We start from the raw sequence: 20,242 nt of genomic DNA on the forward strand, positions 1-20,242 counted from the left end.
TTTTTAGTCTCCATTAACAAAAGAAAGCTGGGTTTCTGACAGGAACAACATGTTGACAGAATTTTACATCTGTATGACCCAGCTGTCGAATCTGAGAACTAGTGAAATTACAAGCAGGTGAAACAGTGAAATGAAAGGACAAATCAGCATTATTATGGATGTGGAACAAAGACGCCTGTTTCTATAGCAACAGAAGCTGACCTCCAGTAGCCTGGCTGTAATCACAGACCGAGGAGCACTGAACAAGAACCATGTTAATATTTCATTTGTGTTTTTTTTAAATTGTTTAATTGACTATCGTCATTTTACTACTTTTGACTTGCACGCAGAGAAACTACAAGCACTTTGACAGGAAAAATGCACAAACTGAAAAATAGATTTGATGCTTGTTCCATCTAGATAATTAAAATTAGTTAATGCACCACAATTCTTGAAGATTTTTTTTTTTTTTTCAAAATTTTATTTTGTGCAATAAATTTAAATGAAATAGATTTGTGGTATTTTCTAAACTAGCATCATCCATCCTTGTAGTCTTTAATTAAATACTCTACTAAATGAAATGATATTATATTTCTTATTATATGCCAGTAAACCGTAAATACTCACCTGTATGAATGTGTGTTTATTGTGAAGGAATGGAGTGAGTTGAAACGGGGTGCAGATGAGAAACAGACCGGTTATAACAGATGGGCCTTGATGGACTCGAGTGTCCCGGCAAAACTTACCATACTCGCTTATAGGAGAGATATTTATTTATTTATTTTTATATTATTTTCATTGTGATTTTTTTGTGTTTGATTTTTTTGTTATAAAAAATTTTTTTAAGTCTTTTAGTTTCAATCTTTCTGAAAATCCTGCACTGAATTGTTCCATGTGTGTAAAATTAAGTGAACAAAGAACCGAGTTTGTATTGACGTGATGTGGATCTTCATTAAAAATAAGTTGATTCACTCTTTCCTAATGTTAAGATCAGAAGGTGTTTTCCACAGCTTGGCTCTGAGTAATTTCTTTTGTTTAGTTTCCGCGTAGACCTGCGTTTGCCTCTCATGCATCTCTCATGCGTCATTTCCACTACATGTGTGAATCGGTGGGCGGGGCTAAACAGGCAGTGATGTAGAAGTAGGTGTTGGTCTTCTTCTGCGGAGGCGGGGTTGTTTCAATTTTGATTTCTCAGTTCTCTACCCTTTCAATGTTTATTTTATTCCATGTAATGATTTTTTATGGGTTTATTTTTATGTTAATAACCCTGAATATCATGGTTTACCTATAATGGATAACCATACACACATACTTTGGCAAAGTATAGCGATGTGCAAAGAACATGGCAATACCCTTATATCTGTTTTTGCTAGGAGAGAGAAACTTTAACATTATGCTACATGCCTGTAGTCCATTATTAGTGTTTGACAGGTGTGTTAGTGTGTTGAGCACAGGTGTGTGAGGACACACTGCTTGTGCTGAGCTGCTGCATGACTGTAAGATCACAGTTCACATGTTTACAGTTCACACACACACACACACACACATGCTGCAGCCCACTGGCTCACTAGAGACACCCACACTCCGCCAGAGGGATTGTCTCTGCTGAGAACTTCTATTAATAGAGTCTACTGCCGCCCATCCTCTTCTCTCCTCTTCACCCTATCTCTTGCTCCTCTTTTCTCAGCTCTTATTGCTCCGTCCCTCTCCGTCTCTCTGCAAATTCTGTCTTCTCTTTCATTTTCTGTCCTTCTCATTCTCTGTCGCCCGGATCCCTCCTTTAAACCCCTCAGAGATTGTGTGACCTTTGCACAGTGTGAGGGTCATTTTACAAAACGTGTGCCTTATCAACATATGTGTCATTAATGAACTTAACAGTGCATTTTGCTGTGCGCTGGTATAAACAAAATGTGTCAGCATAAATTCAGTAACTCTTTAAAAAAATTATATATTTTTTTTGCTTGCCTTTTTTTTCATGTAGATTTTTTTGGCCTGACATTATGCACATACAATAAAAACAGTTTATTTATTAATTGTTTTTTTGACAATATACTGATTTGAATTTAAGTTATACATTTACGCTATAAATAAATAATTAAGAAATATTTATTTATTTCTAATATAACTGGTTAAAATATTAAAATAGTATTGTGTGTGTGTGACATATATTTATAGATATTTATAATCGTTTCATTTTACATAAAGAATAATATATTTATAGGATAGTGTATATTAAAACAGTATCATAAGTTATGTTTAATACACAGTATGTATATAAATATATGTAATATTTATATGCATAATATTTATTAGTTATATAATAATCTCATGGTTCATATTTTATATATTTACATTTTATATATATATATATGAAGACCATTTCAGGTGACTACCTCTTGAAGCTCATCAAGAGAATGCCAAGAGTGTGCAAAGCAGTAATCAAAGCAAAAGGTGGCTACTTTGAAGAACCTACAATATGACATATTTTCAGTTGTTTCACACTTTTTTGTTATGTATATAATTCCACATGTGTTAATTCATAGTTTTGATGCCTTCAGTGTGACTCTACAATTTTCATAGTCATGAAAATAAAGAAAACTCTTTGAATGAGAAGGTGTGTCCAAACTTTTGGTCTGTACTGTATATAATTTTTTTTTTATATTATTCCTCATTGCATCACATTACCTCATCAAGGACTACTGTAGGTTTATTTTTTGTTGTATTTGTCAGAAGATCTCAAACTTTTAACCCAATTACCATGTTTTTTGTAAATGTAAACAGCTGGTAAAAGTACAGAAGGAAAGAACTGATCTAATAAACATCTTGAAGTGTCTTGACCTTGAACTGAAGGCATCCTTTAATGCATCGATTAACTCCTTAAAATTCCTTAAGGATGAAGCAATGCCATTTAAAATGTAAAGACATTCTGTCTAATATAAATGTAAATATTTTATTTACTCTTACAATTTTGGAAATGGACAAGGCACCTGTTTTTATAGAATGACAACGGTGACAGGAGTGTGTTTTTGTGGAAAGAAGCTTTAGATGCTCTGTATCCTGTCCTGAGAGACACAGAGGGGCCGGAAGAGAGGTTTGGGGAGGAGAGGGCGGGAGGTCATCGCTCACGACTGGCTGGCTTTTTCATTTGAAGGAATGGAACTTTTCTCTTGCTCTATTTCTGTCTCTATCTGCTGATCTCCTGACAGAGTCTCGCGGGACGCTGCTGTGAGCCGTGTGCGCGGGTGTGTGTGTGTGTGTGTGTGTGTGTGTGTGTGTGAGTTGCAAGGTTGTGTAGATTTGTCAGCATTTTGACCGCCGCCTTGTGACCAGCTCAGACGCTGTTGTTGTCACTGTGGTGTAGGCGTCTGGTTTGTTTGGATTGGCACTGTAGAAAGAGACGGGAATAGAACTGGCATGGACAGAGAACCGGAGAGAAACAGGCTATTTCGGAATCGCATTCTAACATTCTACTCATTCTGTTTCTGCAGTTAGCATACTGCTTATAGTTATTATAATCATAGAATACTTTGATGAATCTACACGAACAACTATATTTCCAGATTAAGTAAAATAAACTCCAATTTTTAACATCTCTTTCTTGACATATTAACTGCACTAACAAACATCATTAAGACCATTTTCGAAATGCAATGATATCAAATAACTGCAGCCATTGAACTATTCATTCATATGTATACAAACAATAACATAATACTGTTTGAAGCGTGCTATTTTGCATATATGTGCAGTAATGCATGATGGAGTATGTTTCTAAACATATCAAACAGTAGTATGTTACATTGTCACATGATCTCATTATGTTGCATCATGTGTAAGTATTCAAGTGGCATCCAGTTATCGTAACAATAAATACAATTACTAGTATTTTTACTTCAATCTTTCGTCCATCCAATCAAAAAATTAGTCAAGAAGGAGATCACTGCTTATACGGTTTGGACTCATTTGTCACTTTGGAAATAGAAAGTCAAGTGTAGTTATTATTAGATATATACACTGGACTACTGGTCAAATCTTTGGGAGAATTGGATTTTTATAATTGTATTAACATTTCACAATATTATTGTATTTTACTGTGTTTTTGATCAAATAAATGAAGTCTTGGTGAGCAGAAGAGACTTCATTATTCCAAACTTTTGACTGCCTGTGTATATGCACAGTATTTTGTGCAGTCCATACAGAAAAAGAGGAAATAGTTTGCTGTTCCAAATGGAGAAAACAAGTGATCCCTTGTGATGGTTCCCCCTGTGTGTACACGAGAGAGGGAGGAGATCAGACAGAGACCCCCGTGAGACATCCCACCGCTGGCTATCAGCTGGCATCAGGACTCATGATCATGCTGCTGTAACACAGTGCTTTACTGCAGTCAGTCGTACACAGCACACTCTCTACTGAGAGATGCTACAGCACTGACGCTGATCCATTCAGATCTCAGACACAACACCACTCGCATTTACACAACCACTGGATGCTTCTCTACTCAAAAATATGGCAAATTATGTCCGGAATGTATCTAGGAACATCCTTTGGTCTATTTCAGCTTGTTGTGTCATGAATGTTTCTCTCATTTGTTCTTTTTTTGGAATAGTTTCAAACACACTTTATAATGTTTCCAGTATTAGACATGAGGTTAAATTTACTTTTTGAGTTTTGGTTTTTGAGTAAAGAAAGATATGTCAGTATTTAATGTGAAATATATAACATTAAATACCAACATATATTCTTTGAAGTGGCGTAAAAACGTTATTAAACTATAACAAATTATGAAACTCTAAAGCAATGGATGTTTGCTTCAGTTTACTAAAGATGTTTGTTCGATAAAGATTAATATATAACATTATATTTTTAAATATTTAATGTATGTATTAATATTGTTAGTCCTGTTTGTATTTTCTCACAAATTGTTTGTTTTTTCATCTTTAATGTCAAATGGAAAAGCAGTGTCTCAGTATTTATATGATATGTTTATTGACAAATCTAGCATTCACTTTGATTAATGTATGAATTGTGAGGCTGGTTTCACATTTGTCAGCTAAACATCTTAATCGATATAAATGCTTAGGTTTAGATGGTTGGGTGAGATTTGAGTGAGTGAGTGATCCTATAATGTCATCCTTTTGATAAGATAATAATAAGAAAAGCATGATTTTGTCAGAAGATGCTAGTGATCATCTGGTCAAACTAATGGCTTGTGAAATTTCATCTCATGTCAAGAGTCAGTGAGTTATTATTTTAAAAGAAGGCTCAGTCTTTCTGCTTTGCGAGCAGATGTCTAATTCAGAAAACAAAAAAAGATTTGCATGCGATAGTGAATACAAAAGCAGACAGCATCAAAACAAATGGCAATTACTGTCTCACGACAGCGGCCCCAGGACAGGGCTGCAGTTTCATTATTGCTTTATTTTCTTTGCAAACCAATAAGCTAATCTATTTTTTTTTCTTTCTTTTTTTTTTCTTTTGGTCTCATATGAAAACTATAATATAGAAGGCAGGGGACATGAGCTTAAGTTATTAATGGTCCTTAAGGAAATCATTTTTACATAAATGTTTACGTCACTAATATTTATGTTTTGTTTCATTTTAGGAAAATGACATCCAGTACTATGACTCCAAAGGCGACTCAGATGTTGTAAGTGACCAATATTTTTATTTTTTTTGTACTGTTTCAAATTAAAACTCTTTGTTTTTGAGTGCTTTTGTCAGGAGTAGTTTCTTGTCTGTTTAGTATTTAATAGCTGTAGAGGTTTTGCCCGAATCTTTTTCCTCTGATCTCGAAGTGTGTCATCACATCAGGAAAAAATCTGAGTTAGGCCACAAATTGCATGTACTGTAACATTATTTTGTATATATCGTGTGTTTATACTAGTGTTCTAAAGAATTACTTTATTATTATTTCAAAAGTAAGGTGTGTTCAATATATTATATATTGATATCTATAATATTATAATAAAATGTATGTATTTATTCAATGTTATGTATTATAATTATTATTATTATTATATAAAAAATAATCATAAAAAGCATAAAAAGCAAGTTTGTTTATACTAATCTACTAAGGAAGTATTTTGAATTAATCTGTTATTATTTTATTTGTTTATTTACTGTTATTAATGTTGTTGTTGTTGTTATTACTATTATTTCTATAAAACTATATAAAAAGCAGAGGTGGAAAGTAACGAATTACATTTACTCGCGTTACTGTAATTGAGTAGCTTTTTTGTGTACTAATACTTTTTAAAGTAATTTTTTAAATCTGTAATTTTACTTTTACTTAAGTATATTTTGTTTGAAGTATTGTACTTCGCTACATTTTGAAACACATTAATTACTGAGTAAAAAAAAAAAAAAAAAAAAAAATCGCTCCCTGGAAACTACGTCAGTAAATAATGGGCAGGAGGGCAAACTGGCGCTAAAATCACAAGAAAGATGCAGACAGACAAAACAGGCGTTAGTGGTGCAGACACCGCTGAAAACGAAACCCCGTCATATTCTGAAGTTGAACTCGAAGGAAATGAAGTGAACCCCTGGCCATATGTATGCTCTATTATGCAGTGTAAGCTGTACTTGCCTAGGAAGACCAAACTAGCAGCTTATAAAATCTCGACAAAACATCAACCCTGCGCAAGAATGTAGAGGTAAGCTAAATAATTGCATCGTTGCATTGGTGGTTAAAATGAAGCTTTGACATTTTAGCAAGAGGTTTAGCACAAATTAGCTAAAAAGACCGTGGCGAGGAGTGTGCTATTTTTGTTTTAATGATGTGTGCGCGCATTTATAGTGCGTTCTTTCACTGTGTGATTCAGTCTCCTAAAATGCATTTAGAATGATCACAAAATTGAAGATATAGGGGCAGAAAATTCACATATTTATATAATTTCATATATTAAATCAAAATCACACAAAGAATGCCATCGTTTCCTCCAAAAATCATCATGAATATATACATACATATATATAACAGTTCAGTAAACAAGTTAATTAAGAGACTTGCGTTTTAGACACCATATTGCCTTTTTAGCTCTATTTCTACAACAGAAAATAATTCCAAACACAGCCACCAAAGCACAGTTTTGCGTCTCTGAGCAACGTGAGAGTGTTTCGTTCCTGAATGAATCAACCGTTTAAATGATTCGGTTCAATCGCAATGACTCACTTATTAACAGTGACTTGCTGACACATACTGGCCATTTTAATTTCACATTTAAAGTATCTTTTGATTTTTTTAAATAATTAATTTCTTATCATTTCAAATGAGTATTCAACATTTTATGTCTTGTATATCAAAACATTATTCATGCATTTGTAACTGCAGGTTAAATGCATTCTTGTCTGCACTAAACAGTGTAATACATCTAAATGCCACTTCCAATTAATCTTCTGCATTTCCTCTGCATTAAAAGATGAGTTTGTTGATACTGATTTGCCTGGTAACAGCCCAAATGTTTTATTATTCTAAATAACTGATTCCTTTAATTAAAAACAACTAGTTTGAGATTAATAGACCTATCCCAGGGGTGTCAAACTCAGTTCCTGGAGGGCCATAGCCCTGCAGAGTTTAGTTCTAACCCTGCTCCAGCACACATATCATGTAGTTTTCAAATAAACCTTAATGATTAGATTAGCTGGATCAGGTGTGTTTAATTAGGGTTAAATCTAAACTGTGCAGGACTGTGGCCCTCTAGGAACTGAGTTTGACACTCTTGGCCTGTCCCATTTTGACTCCCTCCCACTGTTAAAATGTAACTAAGTAATTTTTACTCTGAGTAAAGTTTAAATGAGCTACTTTTTACTTTTACTTGAGTAGATTTTTAGACTGGTACTTTTACCTGTACTTAAGTAAAATTTCATTAATGTAATGGTACTTTTACTTGAGTAGAATATTTTTGTACTCTTTCCACCTCTGATAAAAAGTAATGCTAAATTGAGTTTTGTTGCCAGTAAAAATATTTATATATTTTTATTACATATTTGACAATAGGCTTGTTTAGTTTCCTTATATAAATCATTATAAATTTAAAGGTCCAGTCTTAAAGTCAAAGAAACATCAATGATTTTAGGAGAAAAGTGAGACAATGTTGATACTTAAGTCTCCAGAGCTGTGAAACAGCAACCTTTGAGCAACTAAGTTCTCCTCTGGGACACAAATATACACGTCACCGTTTTTTTGTTTTATTTATTTTTTTACGTATTTTATACTCAGTGACAACCTTTTCACTGTATAAGTGAAAGGTCACGGTGACTCTCTTCTGCGGTTGATTAATTTCACAGCGTGCAGAAGGACGCAGTTATATCAGGCCAGATGAGTAGAGGAGGAATGGAGGAATTGTAGAGCCAGAGACGTCATAAATCAGAGAGTGATTTTGTGCAGTAGAAGCACGGCAGGCGTGTGATTAATAATTGGGCGCTTTAGGGGCTGTCAACGTCTCTAATTGGAGGACATCGCTCATCATTAAAGGGGCCAAGGGGACGGCAGCCCACCGACACCCTCGTGACCCCTGCCAGCCCACGAAACACAGGGTCAGAAAGTGTGCTGAGCTCGATCCCTTTCATATCCACGACTGCAGTCACTCCAGAAACTCTCTGAACCAATATCAGCACAGCTTCTACTGTATTAATGACATTATTTCTGTATTGTGTTGTTTTGTTTTTATTATGTTTTGGGGTTTTATAGTTTGGTTTTATTATATTTATAATTAATTAGGTTCATTAGATTAATTATATGTGTTTAATAACATTACAGTTAACATATTTAGCTTGTTTATCAATATAATAGTTTCTGAGTGATTTCTAAAGGCTACCAGGAATCTTTTATTTTTATTACTTTTATTAATTTCAATAATAAACCAATCTGTTTGCCAATTTTCATTACATTATGTCCAGTTGTCAGAGGATTGGCAAAGATTATTATTATTAAAAATTATAATAATAATAATGTTTATTTATTTATTTGTTAGTGTTTTATAGCATGTATTACTATAAATAATAAATAGAAAAGACAAATAGTAATAAAAATAAAAATGTATTATTATTATTAGTAGTATTAATTACGCTTTGTCCAGCAAAAAGAAAAACTATTTCTTCATTTATTTCATTTTAGTACTTTTATTACATTAATAATAATAATGATTATAATTATAATAATAATAATGATTATTTTTTTATTTCCATTTGTATCTGAATTTGTACAAATGTAAAAGTTTACGTTTTCAATATATTGATATTGTTTCAGTATCTATTCAAATGTAATGAATATCTATGAGTATGAATGCAATAACAACAGAGGAGTTGCCGTCACAAGACGTGTTTTAGTCGACAAAGTCAGACAAAAGCTGTTTGGTGTTTTTCTGACTGCCAGTGGAAATCAGGTCCATCAGCTCAAGCTGAGGTTTCTCTTTTCTCCATTCCCTCCCACTCTCCTCCTCTTCCATGCTGTTTTGTGATGCCCTTTGGAGCTTTGCTCTCCTCCACCTACTGCAGGAAAGATCTGCTCGTTTTCTTGCCCTGGAAGTTGTAATCTTCGGTCCTGCAGGCAGATCTCCATCACGAGCTGTTCTAATGATGTTGACTCTTCCTCAGACCCACTGAGGAAACCTTTGGCTTGATGTGCCGCAGAAAACTTTTATGTGTTATTTTTGAGATGTGTTTCAGATACTTTGCAACAGGAAAATCAAAAGAAAAATGTTCAGTAAATCTAGATGGTAGATTCTAGAAAACACAGGATGAGATGGAGACTCCCTGTGCGAGCACATGCGAGTAACCCAACCTCCACTGGGCGGACTTCCGCGTTCCAGCCACAATGTTTTGCTTTGGCGGCTAGGTCGGCATACCGCAGGTGCTTCCGCTCATATGCCTCCTCCATGGAATCCTCCCAGGGTACGGTGAGTTCGATAATGTATACCTTCTTTATATAGGGGGACCAGAGCACCAAGTCAGGCCTCAGGGAGGTAGTGGCAATCTCTGAGGGGAATACCAGCTGTTTACCAATGTCTGCCAGCATCTACCAGTCGCGTGCTAGGCACAGCTGGCTTCTCTCTGATGGTGTGTAGTTGCTCCTGGCAGCTTTAGCCCCTTCACGGACGAAGGCAGTTACCCATGGTTTTGTTGAGGTGTTAGGCATTGACAAAGACAGGGCATTGATGCTGGATCTTTTTTCTCCAGTGTGGCAGCAAGGCTCTTCAAAACTTGGTTGTGGCGCCAAGTATATCGTCCTTGGGTAAGGCTGGTTTCACACCCGGTGAGTATGTGCCGGAGGGAGGCTGGCCTGGAGCACAGGATGCACCCAGGATCTTCACCAACCCACTGATGGAGATTAGTTGGTGTTGGGAGAACATCATATATGGCTCTGATGGTAAAGCTCAGATTCCTCGCTTCCATGGCCCATACATCCCTCCAGCTCAGCCTCCTCCTTTTTCTACACTCTCCCACCGTGTCCACCGTCCCTGTTTGCCGAGTGCAACTGCCTTGGCCCATCTTGTCGTTTCCTCCTGATGCCGCACTTCCTCCACCACCATCTTCCTCCATGCTGGTCGTTCTTTGTTGTTTTTAGAACTCCACTTTTCTCCTTGGTGAAGAGAGTTTTTAGGAACTTGAAGGGATTTTTGTAGAACCGTGTTCTTGTTTGTTCTTTGTTCCTCCTTCTTTTCCGTGAATTCTCTGCTCCACGGAGGGATGCCAGACGTGTTTTAATGTCAGCTTGGAGGGTGCTTATGCCCTCTTTTTCCACATCCGAGGCCTTCTTCCAAAGTTTCCTAAGTTGTCTCCTTTCTTGAACAAGGCGCTTGATTTCCTGTTGCCTCCTGGAGACTGGTGGAGTGGGAGTCTGTTTAGTGACTATCGACTCTGACACCCCAAAGCGTTCTGCTCCATACTGATAGATGATGTTTCCCATATCCTCCAACTTCTTCCCCACTGTGCCTCGAAGTTGTTCGATCAGATCTTTATTCACCGTTTCCCACAGCTTTTTCTCCACAGCACCGGGCCACTTCACACGCAGTCTGTAGCTTGGAAGTCTCCGCTCGACTGCAGGTCAGGGAGGTTGGGTGGGTTCCACCGCTGATGTTTGTTCATTTCATTTCATTTCATTTATTATACAGGAAAGGTTAAAAGTAACAGTTAAGTCACCATCAAACGGGCCTGGCTCAGTTTAAGCAACTGGTTTACAGCAGGTTCCTGTTCTGCAGCAACATAAAACAACGAACAAGCTCAGTACATTTTTACAAAACTTAGACATAGACTTAACAGAGTACCGACCAATATAACAATAAAATACATGAAGACAAATCTATAAACAAATTAGTGTGTGCAAGTATGACTATCCCGGAGAAATAGTTTATATGTTTTTTTAAAAAGTATGATAGAAGATAATGTTCGAATGTAGTTCCACCGCTAGTTCTGTGCTTGAGTTTACCTCTTTCACGACGGGGGTGCTGATGCCCTCCAAACTATGGTTTTCATCCAGTTGGTGAGCTTCACTCGACTGATTTTATCCCTTCCGCAGGAAGTAGTCAATGCGAGGTCCCGGTCTCTCTTCCCTCAAGCACCTTTTCTTTCCCTGGTGAATCCTCAAACCCTGGAAAGATGTTACTCTCCTCCATCCGCAGCTACATAACTGCAGGTTGTGGTCCGCTGCTGTGGCAGGGCTTGCTCTGCTTGCTGTGGTGTTCTCTTGCGCTGTGCTGTCTTTACTGGTAGTCGTTTCCGGTCCAGTCGTTACCGTTTTGTCAGCCGATGAGTCTTCTTCCGCCCCCGCTCTCGCAGACTCTGGGGGTGTTCTCTTTGTTTGATTCTTCGTAGCTAATGGGGGGTGTCTCTGACATGCTGCAAGGATGAGATGGAGACTCCCTGTGCTAGCACATGCGATTAACTGGTGGACTTGTAGTGTTCCTCTGGGTCATGGGGTGTTTCGGCCTTTGACACTATACACCCTCCCCAGAGGCGGCCAGCTCTAGGTTGATCAGACCTCAGCTTGCGTCCCAAGTCCAATTAGCCATGAGAGTCACCTTGTTGTCAAACGGTGGACATCTTAGGGGACTGTGCATGGCTAAACTAATATCTAAAAGAGTTCAAAACAGAAGAAAATAAATTGTAACGATCATAATCCAGATGGTGCAATGGCTTCATCTTTAATTGATTACATCGCCATTGAACACACAAAATTATTTACATTAAAACACCAACATCTGCCTACTGGAATGTCAAGTTGCCAAATGCCCTGATGTACAAATAACAGATTCGAAGTTCACTAATGCAATGTACACGCAAGAGTCATCTGAATACAAATTTAGATACAGCATAAATGTTTTGTGTTATTTCTTGTGTTGCCGTCTCTCTAGCACAACATGCGTATGTTTTGAATTTAACCTACTACAATTAGAGTACTGTAGCATAAAATGACATACAGTACTACCTTACATGCTTTTTGCAGTATGTGAATTTATGTCTGTAGACCAAGGTTTGCAGGTCTTTTCAAGGAATTAATTCGCCCTTATACAAATTAAGGTATTAAAAAGGTCTTAAATTTTTAATTCACAAAGTTTTGGCATTAACCGTTGCATGTACTGCAAAAGAAAAAGAAAACTTTCTCTGTGTTTGTCTTTTTGTAATCAATAGAATTAACAAAACATCTTTATATCAAGAAACCTTTAGTCAAGATGCGAAATGAAGATATGAATTTCAACAAAATGAAGTGAGTTTATGCTTAAAGCATGAACAAATATCTGTTAGTGGGGTATGAAAACTTGATTTCTCTTTAAATTAAGTTGATTTATTTAAGCCCATTGGCATTTATTTGTTCTTGTCTAAATCATAAACTCACTTAATTTTGATCAATAAGAAAAGAAAAACTACTTAGCTCACTTAATTTTGCTTCTAAAGTAAATGTATTTAAGAATCTTTTAACATTTGTACTTGAAAACAAGACAAAAATACTAAGGAAGAACATATTTTTTGGCAGGTATATGTTTTTTCCCATATTCTGGTGGTTGAGAGCAGAGAACACGTGATGTGAGGTCATTTGAAGGTGTATGTTATGCATACAGCTTCACATACTAGATTTAAATAGTAAGAAGATCTGCTCTTTGTGGGGGGGTTTAAAAAAATGATGGCATTTTTGTTTCTACAAGTCATCATTCGGGTTATTAAGTTGCTAAATTTGACTGTGCCACTAGCACACTAACCCTCAGAAGGCAAAAGTGGAAACAGCGTGTAATTTTGTTTGTGATTAAAATGAACCCTTGAAAGATAAAGGTGCGATTGAGAGAGTCCTCAAAATGTAGTTTCTGGCTCTCTCAACCTTTAATTAAACCTTCAAAACAGGGTGATAAAATTAACAAATGAGGTAATGAATAGAGTTAAACAGGTGGTGTATGAACAGGGAAAATGAGCCAATCACTCCGTCCTGTGTGGATTTTGAGCTAATAATTAGAAGCTGTCTTGAGTAATTATGACTGGCTTCGTCTGATGGTAAAAAACACTCGAGTGAAGGATAGTCAGGTGGAAGAATAAACAAATAAAGGACATTGAGCTGAGATCCCCTCAAAGACGACTTTTCCAAATCAGTTAACTGAAACGTGTCTAAACAAGCTGAAATGGGGGGTAATTGTGTGTGCCGGTGATGTGCTGCCTTGAAAAACACAGAAATGTCTATTATCAGGGTGGTGCGGCCATTTATAGCTTTCCTTTGTTTTTATATGTCAGTTTAACAAGCAGACTGCAGGATTTTTGGAGTGATTTTATGCATCAGATCAAAATTGACTTTTTTGTACATCCTTTATAAATGTTCCTAGTTTTATTATAAATTATTCATCCCTGCATTAACTTTACACCACTACGGATTAAACATGCAAAATAGGGAGGTCATGCGACAAGTGTTGCACACTACTGTTTTCTACATTTATCATTACATATTGCATACTATTTCATGTACTATTTTTAAAAACTACATTACCCACTAGTAATGTATTCTGAACACAGCTGCGGTATTTAAAGGGATAGTTTGCACAAAAAGGAAAAAATATGGAGAAATGTAGCATTAAATAATTTGCTCACCAATGGATCCTCTGCAGTGAATGGGTGCCGTCAGAATTAGAGTCCAAACATCTGATAAAAACATCACAATAATCCACAAGTCATCCACACCACTTCAGATAAACATCGTGTGAAGTGAAAAGCAGCGTCTTGGACTCTTATTCTGACGGCACCCATTCACTTCAGAGGATCCATTACTGAGCAAATGATGTGATACAAAATTTCTCCAACTCTGTTCTGATGATATATTTTGAAGATGAGTAAATTTTAAGCAAATTTTCATTTCAGGATGAACTATTCCTTTAATTTTCTCTACTAAGTATCAATATTTGAAAACTACTTTTTTAATAAGTGGTTAATCCTGTTAGTTCAGGTTTAGCTGATCCAGGTCTGGGTTTCGTCTTTAATCATCACCTACTAGAGATTTCTGATTGTTAATGCTCCGAACCATTGAGTGAGACTCGAGCCAAAACATTATTACCTAGAGTCAGATTTGAGCTAGTCATGAGTAAAGTCAGTGTACCGTGTCATTTCAAATTATTTGCAAGGAAAACTGAAAGAAATCCCTGGGCTTTTCCATCTCCAAGAGGTTATTTGTGTTCTTTATGTGTGTTTGTGTGTTTATGTCACATTGAGGGGTATTGGAAAACGTCTCAGGTTACGAATGTAACCATGGTTCCCTGAGAGGGAACGAGACACTGCGTCCTCTGAGGGGACACTATGGGGAACACCTCGTCGTGACCCGTGTCTGAAGCATACTTTGAAAAACGCCAACGTGTTGGCAGGCGACAGCCTCTGACGTCACTACCAGCGCGACTATAAATACGCGCCCGTAGGACCCGTCAATATCTTCTTCGTGAAGCTTGCGTCCGAAGCATGGCAGGGAGCTAGAGGACGCAGTGTCTAGTTCCCTCTCAGGGAACCATGGTTACATTCGTAACCTGAGACGTTCCCTTTCAAGGGAACTTCGAACTGCGTCCTCTGAGGGGACACTATGGGGAACAGTATACCCACGCCGCCATGCTGAGGGGAGTGCAGACCAGAATCATGGCAAACACTAAGTACCAACTCTACCGCTTTTCTCTTCACCGGGAGTCGCCCCTGGGACGGTCTGACGGCTGCCTTATGACATTATCCCTTACGGCCAAAGGCCTAAGCTACATACCCAACTTATCCTGTAGGGCCCTGGCCCGGGGTAGAGCTAAAGGCATGGAATCACAGAGATTCCTTTAAAGGGATACGGCTAAAAGCCTGGCACTTTCCTCTGCCAAGTCTTTGCCTGTCACACAGGGGGCTACTGCTAGCTTTCGCAAAAACCTGCCGAAAGGGCTGTCCCCACAGCACTCTAGTAGCGGTGCCCTGTTCTAGATAGGTATCCGAGGATACCTAGGTGGAGTGGTGCCCAAGATGAACGGGGCTTAAACCAACTCAAGAAAGGGCACGAAGCAGCAGCGCGAAGCCCTTACCATCTAGGGATTTTAGAAAGAACGCAGAGACTAGCGTGCGAACTTACCACAATGTGGATTTCAGAAAGTGCGCAAAGACTCCCGTGCACACTTACCATAACATGGATTTACAAATACTGTTCTAAGGAGGGGCTCTCGTGGAACTCTGTCAGAGCAGCTCGCAGAAGAGTGGCCCGGGAGCAGAGCAATTGGAGGCCTCAGCCCCTGCCTCAGCAGGATGCCTGCTCTCACAGAGCGTCTCAAACAGTATGTGGTACTGGAGCGCTCTGAAGAACCGGGAATCAGTCTCCCAAGAGAGGAAGACTCCGAGCTCCGAGCAGCATGCTCATAGGTGACCCTTTCAGAAAAGGGGAGCGCTGCTGAACTACCCGAGAATTGCCCACACAGCCCCCCCCAAGTTGAGGGGGCTTGGGGTGTACAATAAGTACACACCGGTTGGATGAAGCCCAAGGAACCCCGGGGCGAATCATCCCAAGAAAGGGAACGAAGCGGAGCGCGTAACCCTTACCATACAGGATTTTAGAAAGTGCGCAGAGTCTTGCGTGCACACTTACCACTTTACGTGGATTTCAGAAAGTGCGCAGAGACTTGCGTGCACACTTACCACTTTACGTGGATTTCAGACAGTGTGCAAAGCGTTAACGTGCACACTGACCACCATGTGGATTTGAGAAAGTACACAGGCAAGCGTGTGTACTGAAAGGTTACCTGACAACCACGGTATGTGGGAGCTCACATTCAGAGAGGCCTGTGAAGCCTGCTACCTGATAACCACAATATGTGGGAGTTCACCTACAGAGAGGCCTAGAGAGGCCTACTATCTGTTACCAGATAACCACCTCAGTGGAAACTGAAAGCAATATGGAACTCGACTCCAGGGAGGCCTGGTGAGGCCTACTACCTGACAACCACAAATCGCGGGAGCTCGTTTTTTAGGAAGCGCATAGTATGTGGGAGCTAAATCTCCAGGGAGGCCTGGTGAGGCCTACTACCTGGCAACCACAGTATGTGGGAGCTCTTCTTCAGAGAGACCTGATGAAGCCTACTATCTGAAAACCACAATGTGCTATTTAGTGGAACGCACAATATGTGGTAGCTAAATCTCCAGGGAGGCCTGGTGAGGCCTACTACCTGGCAACCACAGTATGTGGGAGCTCGTCTTCAGAGAGACCTGATGAAGCCTACTATCTGAAAACCACAATGTGCTATTCCGTAGAAACGCATAGTATGTGGGAGCTAAATCTCCAGGGAGGCCTGGTGAGGCCTACTACCTGGCAACCACAGTATGTGGGAGCTCGTCTTCAGAGAGACCTGGTGAAGCCTACTATCTGAAAAAGCCACAATATGCTATTCCGTGGAAACGCATAGTATGTGGGAGCTAAATCTCCAGGGAGGCCTGGTGAGGCCTACTACCTGGCGACCACCGAACGTGGGAGCTCACCTTCAGAGAGACCTGGTGAAGCCTACTATCTGAAAACCACAATATGCTATTTAGTGGAGACGCACAGTATGTGGGAGCCAAATCTCCAGGGAGGCCTGGTGAGGCCTACTACCTGGCAACCACCGTATATGGGAGCTCACCATCAGGGAGGCCTGATGAAGCCTACCACCTGATAACCACAATATGTGGGAGTCCACCCAGCCCCTCATGTTGAGGGAAGCGATGCTTGAGGTGCATAACAAATTCACACTGGTTGGATGAAGCCCAAGGAACACCGGGGGCGAATCATCCCAAGAAAGGGAACGAAGCGGAGCGCGTAACCCTTACCATACAGGATTTTAGAAAGTGCGCAGAGTCTTGCGTGCACACTTACCACTTTATGTGGATTTCAGAAAGTGCGCAGAGTCTTGCGTGCACACTTACCACTTTACGTGGATTTCAGACAGTGCGCAAAGCGTTAACGTGCACACTGACCACTATGTGGCTTTGAGAAAGTACACAGGCAAGCGTGTGTACAGAGAGGTTCCCAAGCATCGCAGAGGCGCTGGATCGCACGGGAGCGGTGAGCTCCAACCCTCTTTTCTAGGCGAGGGGAGCATCACCTGAGGCAGTAAATACAGAGCTTCTTGCCGTAACCACCACCTCCCCGGATGCGCCAGGCGGCCAGGCAGCCCCTCAGGGTGACCTGGCCGGACATCTATGGAATTCCCTGCAGTGCTGTGCCAATTCTTTGGCCACCTAGCTCCTGTAAAGGAAACTCACAGAGATTGTTAGTAGACATATAACCACCAGCAACATAACGTCCATAAACAGGTAGAGCAAGGGTTACATACTCACCCACCCTCCTGTACTGGAGTCCCGCTGCGGGGCCCCCCCTTCTGGTCCGGACCGTCAGTAAGGCGGTTGCTATGAACATAGAACCAACCAAAACATCATAGGTCCAGAAAGGAGACTGTTATGTGAGAGACCGTCCACCTAACCTCGATAAGGTGGAAAGCTGGTGGCTACAGGGGAATTAGGCAGGGGAGGACAAAAAACAGAGGTTTAAAACAGAGGTTAAAAACATCCGGAGCTCTGACCCGGGCGAGGACGCTGCCTCGTCCGAATCACGTCCCTCAGACCCTGCTTACCGCTCCGTGACCCGTGGTTCCTCTTGCCCCTGCCCTTAGGCGGCGGAGGAGCGCGAGCCGCAACACTAGCCTTCTGCGCCCCTCTACGACCCTCAGATCGAGATGGGCCAGGACCCCTGAGTTGCTCGGGCTCGGACCTGGACCTTCGTGGAATGAAGGACTTAAAGGCCGCTGAGCGCGCCCTTGCCTCCCTGAACTTCCCGACCACCATCTCGACGGAGGTACCAAAAAGCTCAGAAGGCGAGACCGGAGCATCGAGAAGAAACCCCCTTTCTTCCTTCCTGATGTCAGCCAGGTTCACCCACAGATGTCTCTCCGTCACCACCATGGCCGCCATAGACCTGCCCATGGCGGAGGCGGCCTGCTTGGTAGCTCGGAGAGAGAGGTCTGTGGTGCGGCGCAGCTCGGCTACCTGGTCAGGTGAAAGGCCCTCACCTGTATCCAGGTCCTTCAGCAGGTCAGCCTGGTAGGCCTGCAGCACCGCCATCGTGTGCAGTGAAGCCACAGCCTGACCGGCTGCCGCGTATGACCTGCCATTTAAGCGGGATGTATCTTGGAGGGGCTTAGATGGCAAAGCGGGAGATTTAAGAGAGGATGTTTGCCCCACAGAGAGATAGCAAGCCAGCGTCTCTTCTACAGGGGGCATCCTCTCATAGCCGTTCTCATGCAAGCCCTCGATATTAGCATAGCTCGTATGCTGAAACCGGTGGATGCGAGAGGAAAACGGCCTCTTCCATTCCTTTTCGACTTCTGCATGTAAGTCAGGCAAGAATGGAAGGCTCACCTGGGCTGGAGGGCTATGGTCAGACAAGTACCGCTCAGCGAGGCGACCTCGTGGCGCCACCTTGCTGGCACGCTTCCATGGCAAATCTAATTTTGCCGTGGCGCGATCCATAACCTCTAACAGCTCCTCATACGCGGGACAGGAGGATTGAGAAGGCTCAGCCTCAGCTTCTTCACCACTCTCAGATATCTCCTGCTCTTCCTGGGTAGAACCCAGCAGAGCACTAACTTCAGTGTCAGAATGGGTTAATGATACCACATCTGCCTCCCGAAGTTCACTCTCGTTCGCCGCCGGAGAGTGTGAAAAGGAAGGTCCCTCTCTACACTCCTCAGCGAGATCCATTTGTGATCCCCACGAGCTCATTCTCCTCCGTGCCTCGGCAACGGCGGGACCTGAGCCGCGGGATCCAGATGGCTGTCCCTCTTTCCTCGAAAAGAGAGACAAACGAGAGTGGAGCTTTCTCAGAGAGAAACGCTCGCAGTGCACGCAGACCGCCCCCTCAAGGACATCGCGCGCGTGCTCTTCGCCCAAACAAGAGACGCAAAGAGTGTGCGTGTCATCGGGTGTCAGATAACGCTGACACGGATGCACACACTGTCTAAACGCCTTGCTAGTGGAAGCCATGATGAAAACAGTAATAGATCGCTCTTACCGTTTTGGTCGTTTCTCAGATGCACGCTTCAAACAAAACAGTCAACTGAAGACGAAGAAGATATTGACGTGACGTCAGAGGCTGTCGCCGGCCAACACGTTGGTGTTTTTCAAAGTATGCTTCAGACACGGGTCACGACGGGGTGTTCCCCATAGTGTCCCCTCAGAGGACGCAGTTCGAAGTTCCCTTGAAAGGGAACCACTGTCTCCATGTTCAGCTCAACAACAGTTTATAATTGCATTTTAATAGACGATTAAAGGCAGGCCATAAATCAGCCCTCACACTTGGCAGGAGGCTTGAATTTAATTTTGATGAAAAAACTAAACAAAACAACAAAAAAACAGTGTTTACTATGTCAACCCCAATTAACTCCTGCCACTCTGTTACTGTACACCACACTTCACCCTGCCACGAAGGCAAGGGTGTTTGATCGTGAGATAAAGAATCAAAGACAAAGATTAATGAACCACAGTAAGTGGAAAATGATTGAATAATGATTATTGAAGAAAAGGTCAGACTGGAGATTAAAGACGACAAAATTTGCCATATTCTTGTTTATTTTGCATGTTTAATCCAATTTTGTGTAAAAATGTCTTGTGCTTGAAATAATGAAAGGGATATGAATCATGATTATCATTTCAGGTTTGTTTATCACACTGAAAATTATAAAGTTGAGCACATTGCATGGTGGGATTCTGGTTGCATCTATATTTTGCAAATGTATTTTGCAAATGTAGAATGATTTCT

The 20,242-nt window shown here is 40.6% G+C and overlaps 1 protein-coding gene across 2 annotated transcripts in view; it reads left to right on the forward strand.

Moving 5' to 3' along the window:
* The window catches only part of LOC132151536 (voltage-dependent calcium channel subunit alpha-2/delta-2-like), a 216,091-nt gene that overhangs the window by 109,361 nt on the left and 86,488 nt on the right, over nt 1–20,242 (forward strand). For both annotated transcript variants that reach the window (XM_059559713.1, XM_059559714.1), the window contains exon 5: nt 5,582–5,626. In XM_059559713.1, the coding sequence (XP_059415696.1) occupies nt 5,582–5,626 (45 nt within the window). The remainder of the gene's footprint in view (nt 1–5,581; nt 5,627–20,242) is intronic.

Source organism: Carassius carassius, chromosome 10 (assembly GCF_963082965.1).
Source record: "Carassius carassius chromosome 10, fCarCar2.1, whole genome shotgun sequence".
Classification (NCBI taxonomy): domain Eukaryota; kingdom Metazoa; phylum Chordata; class Actinopteri; order Cypriniformes; family Cyprinidae; genus Carassius; species Carassius carassius.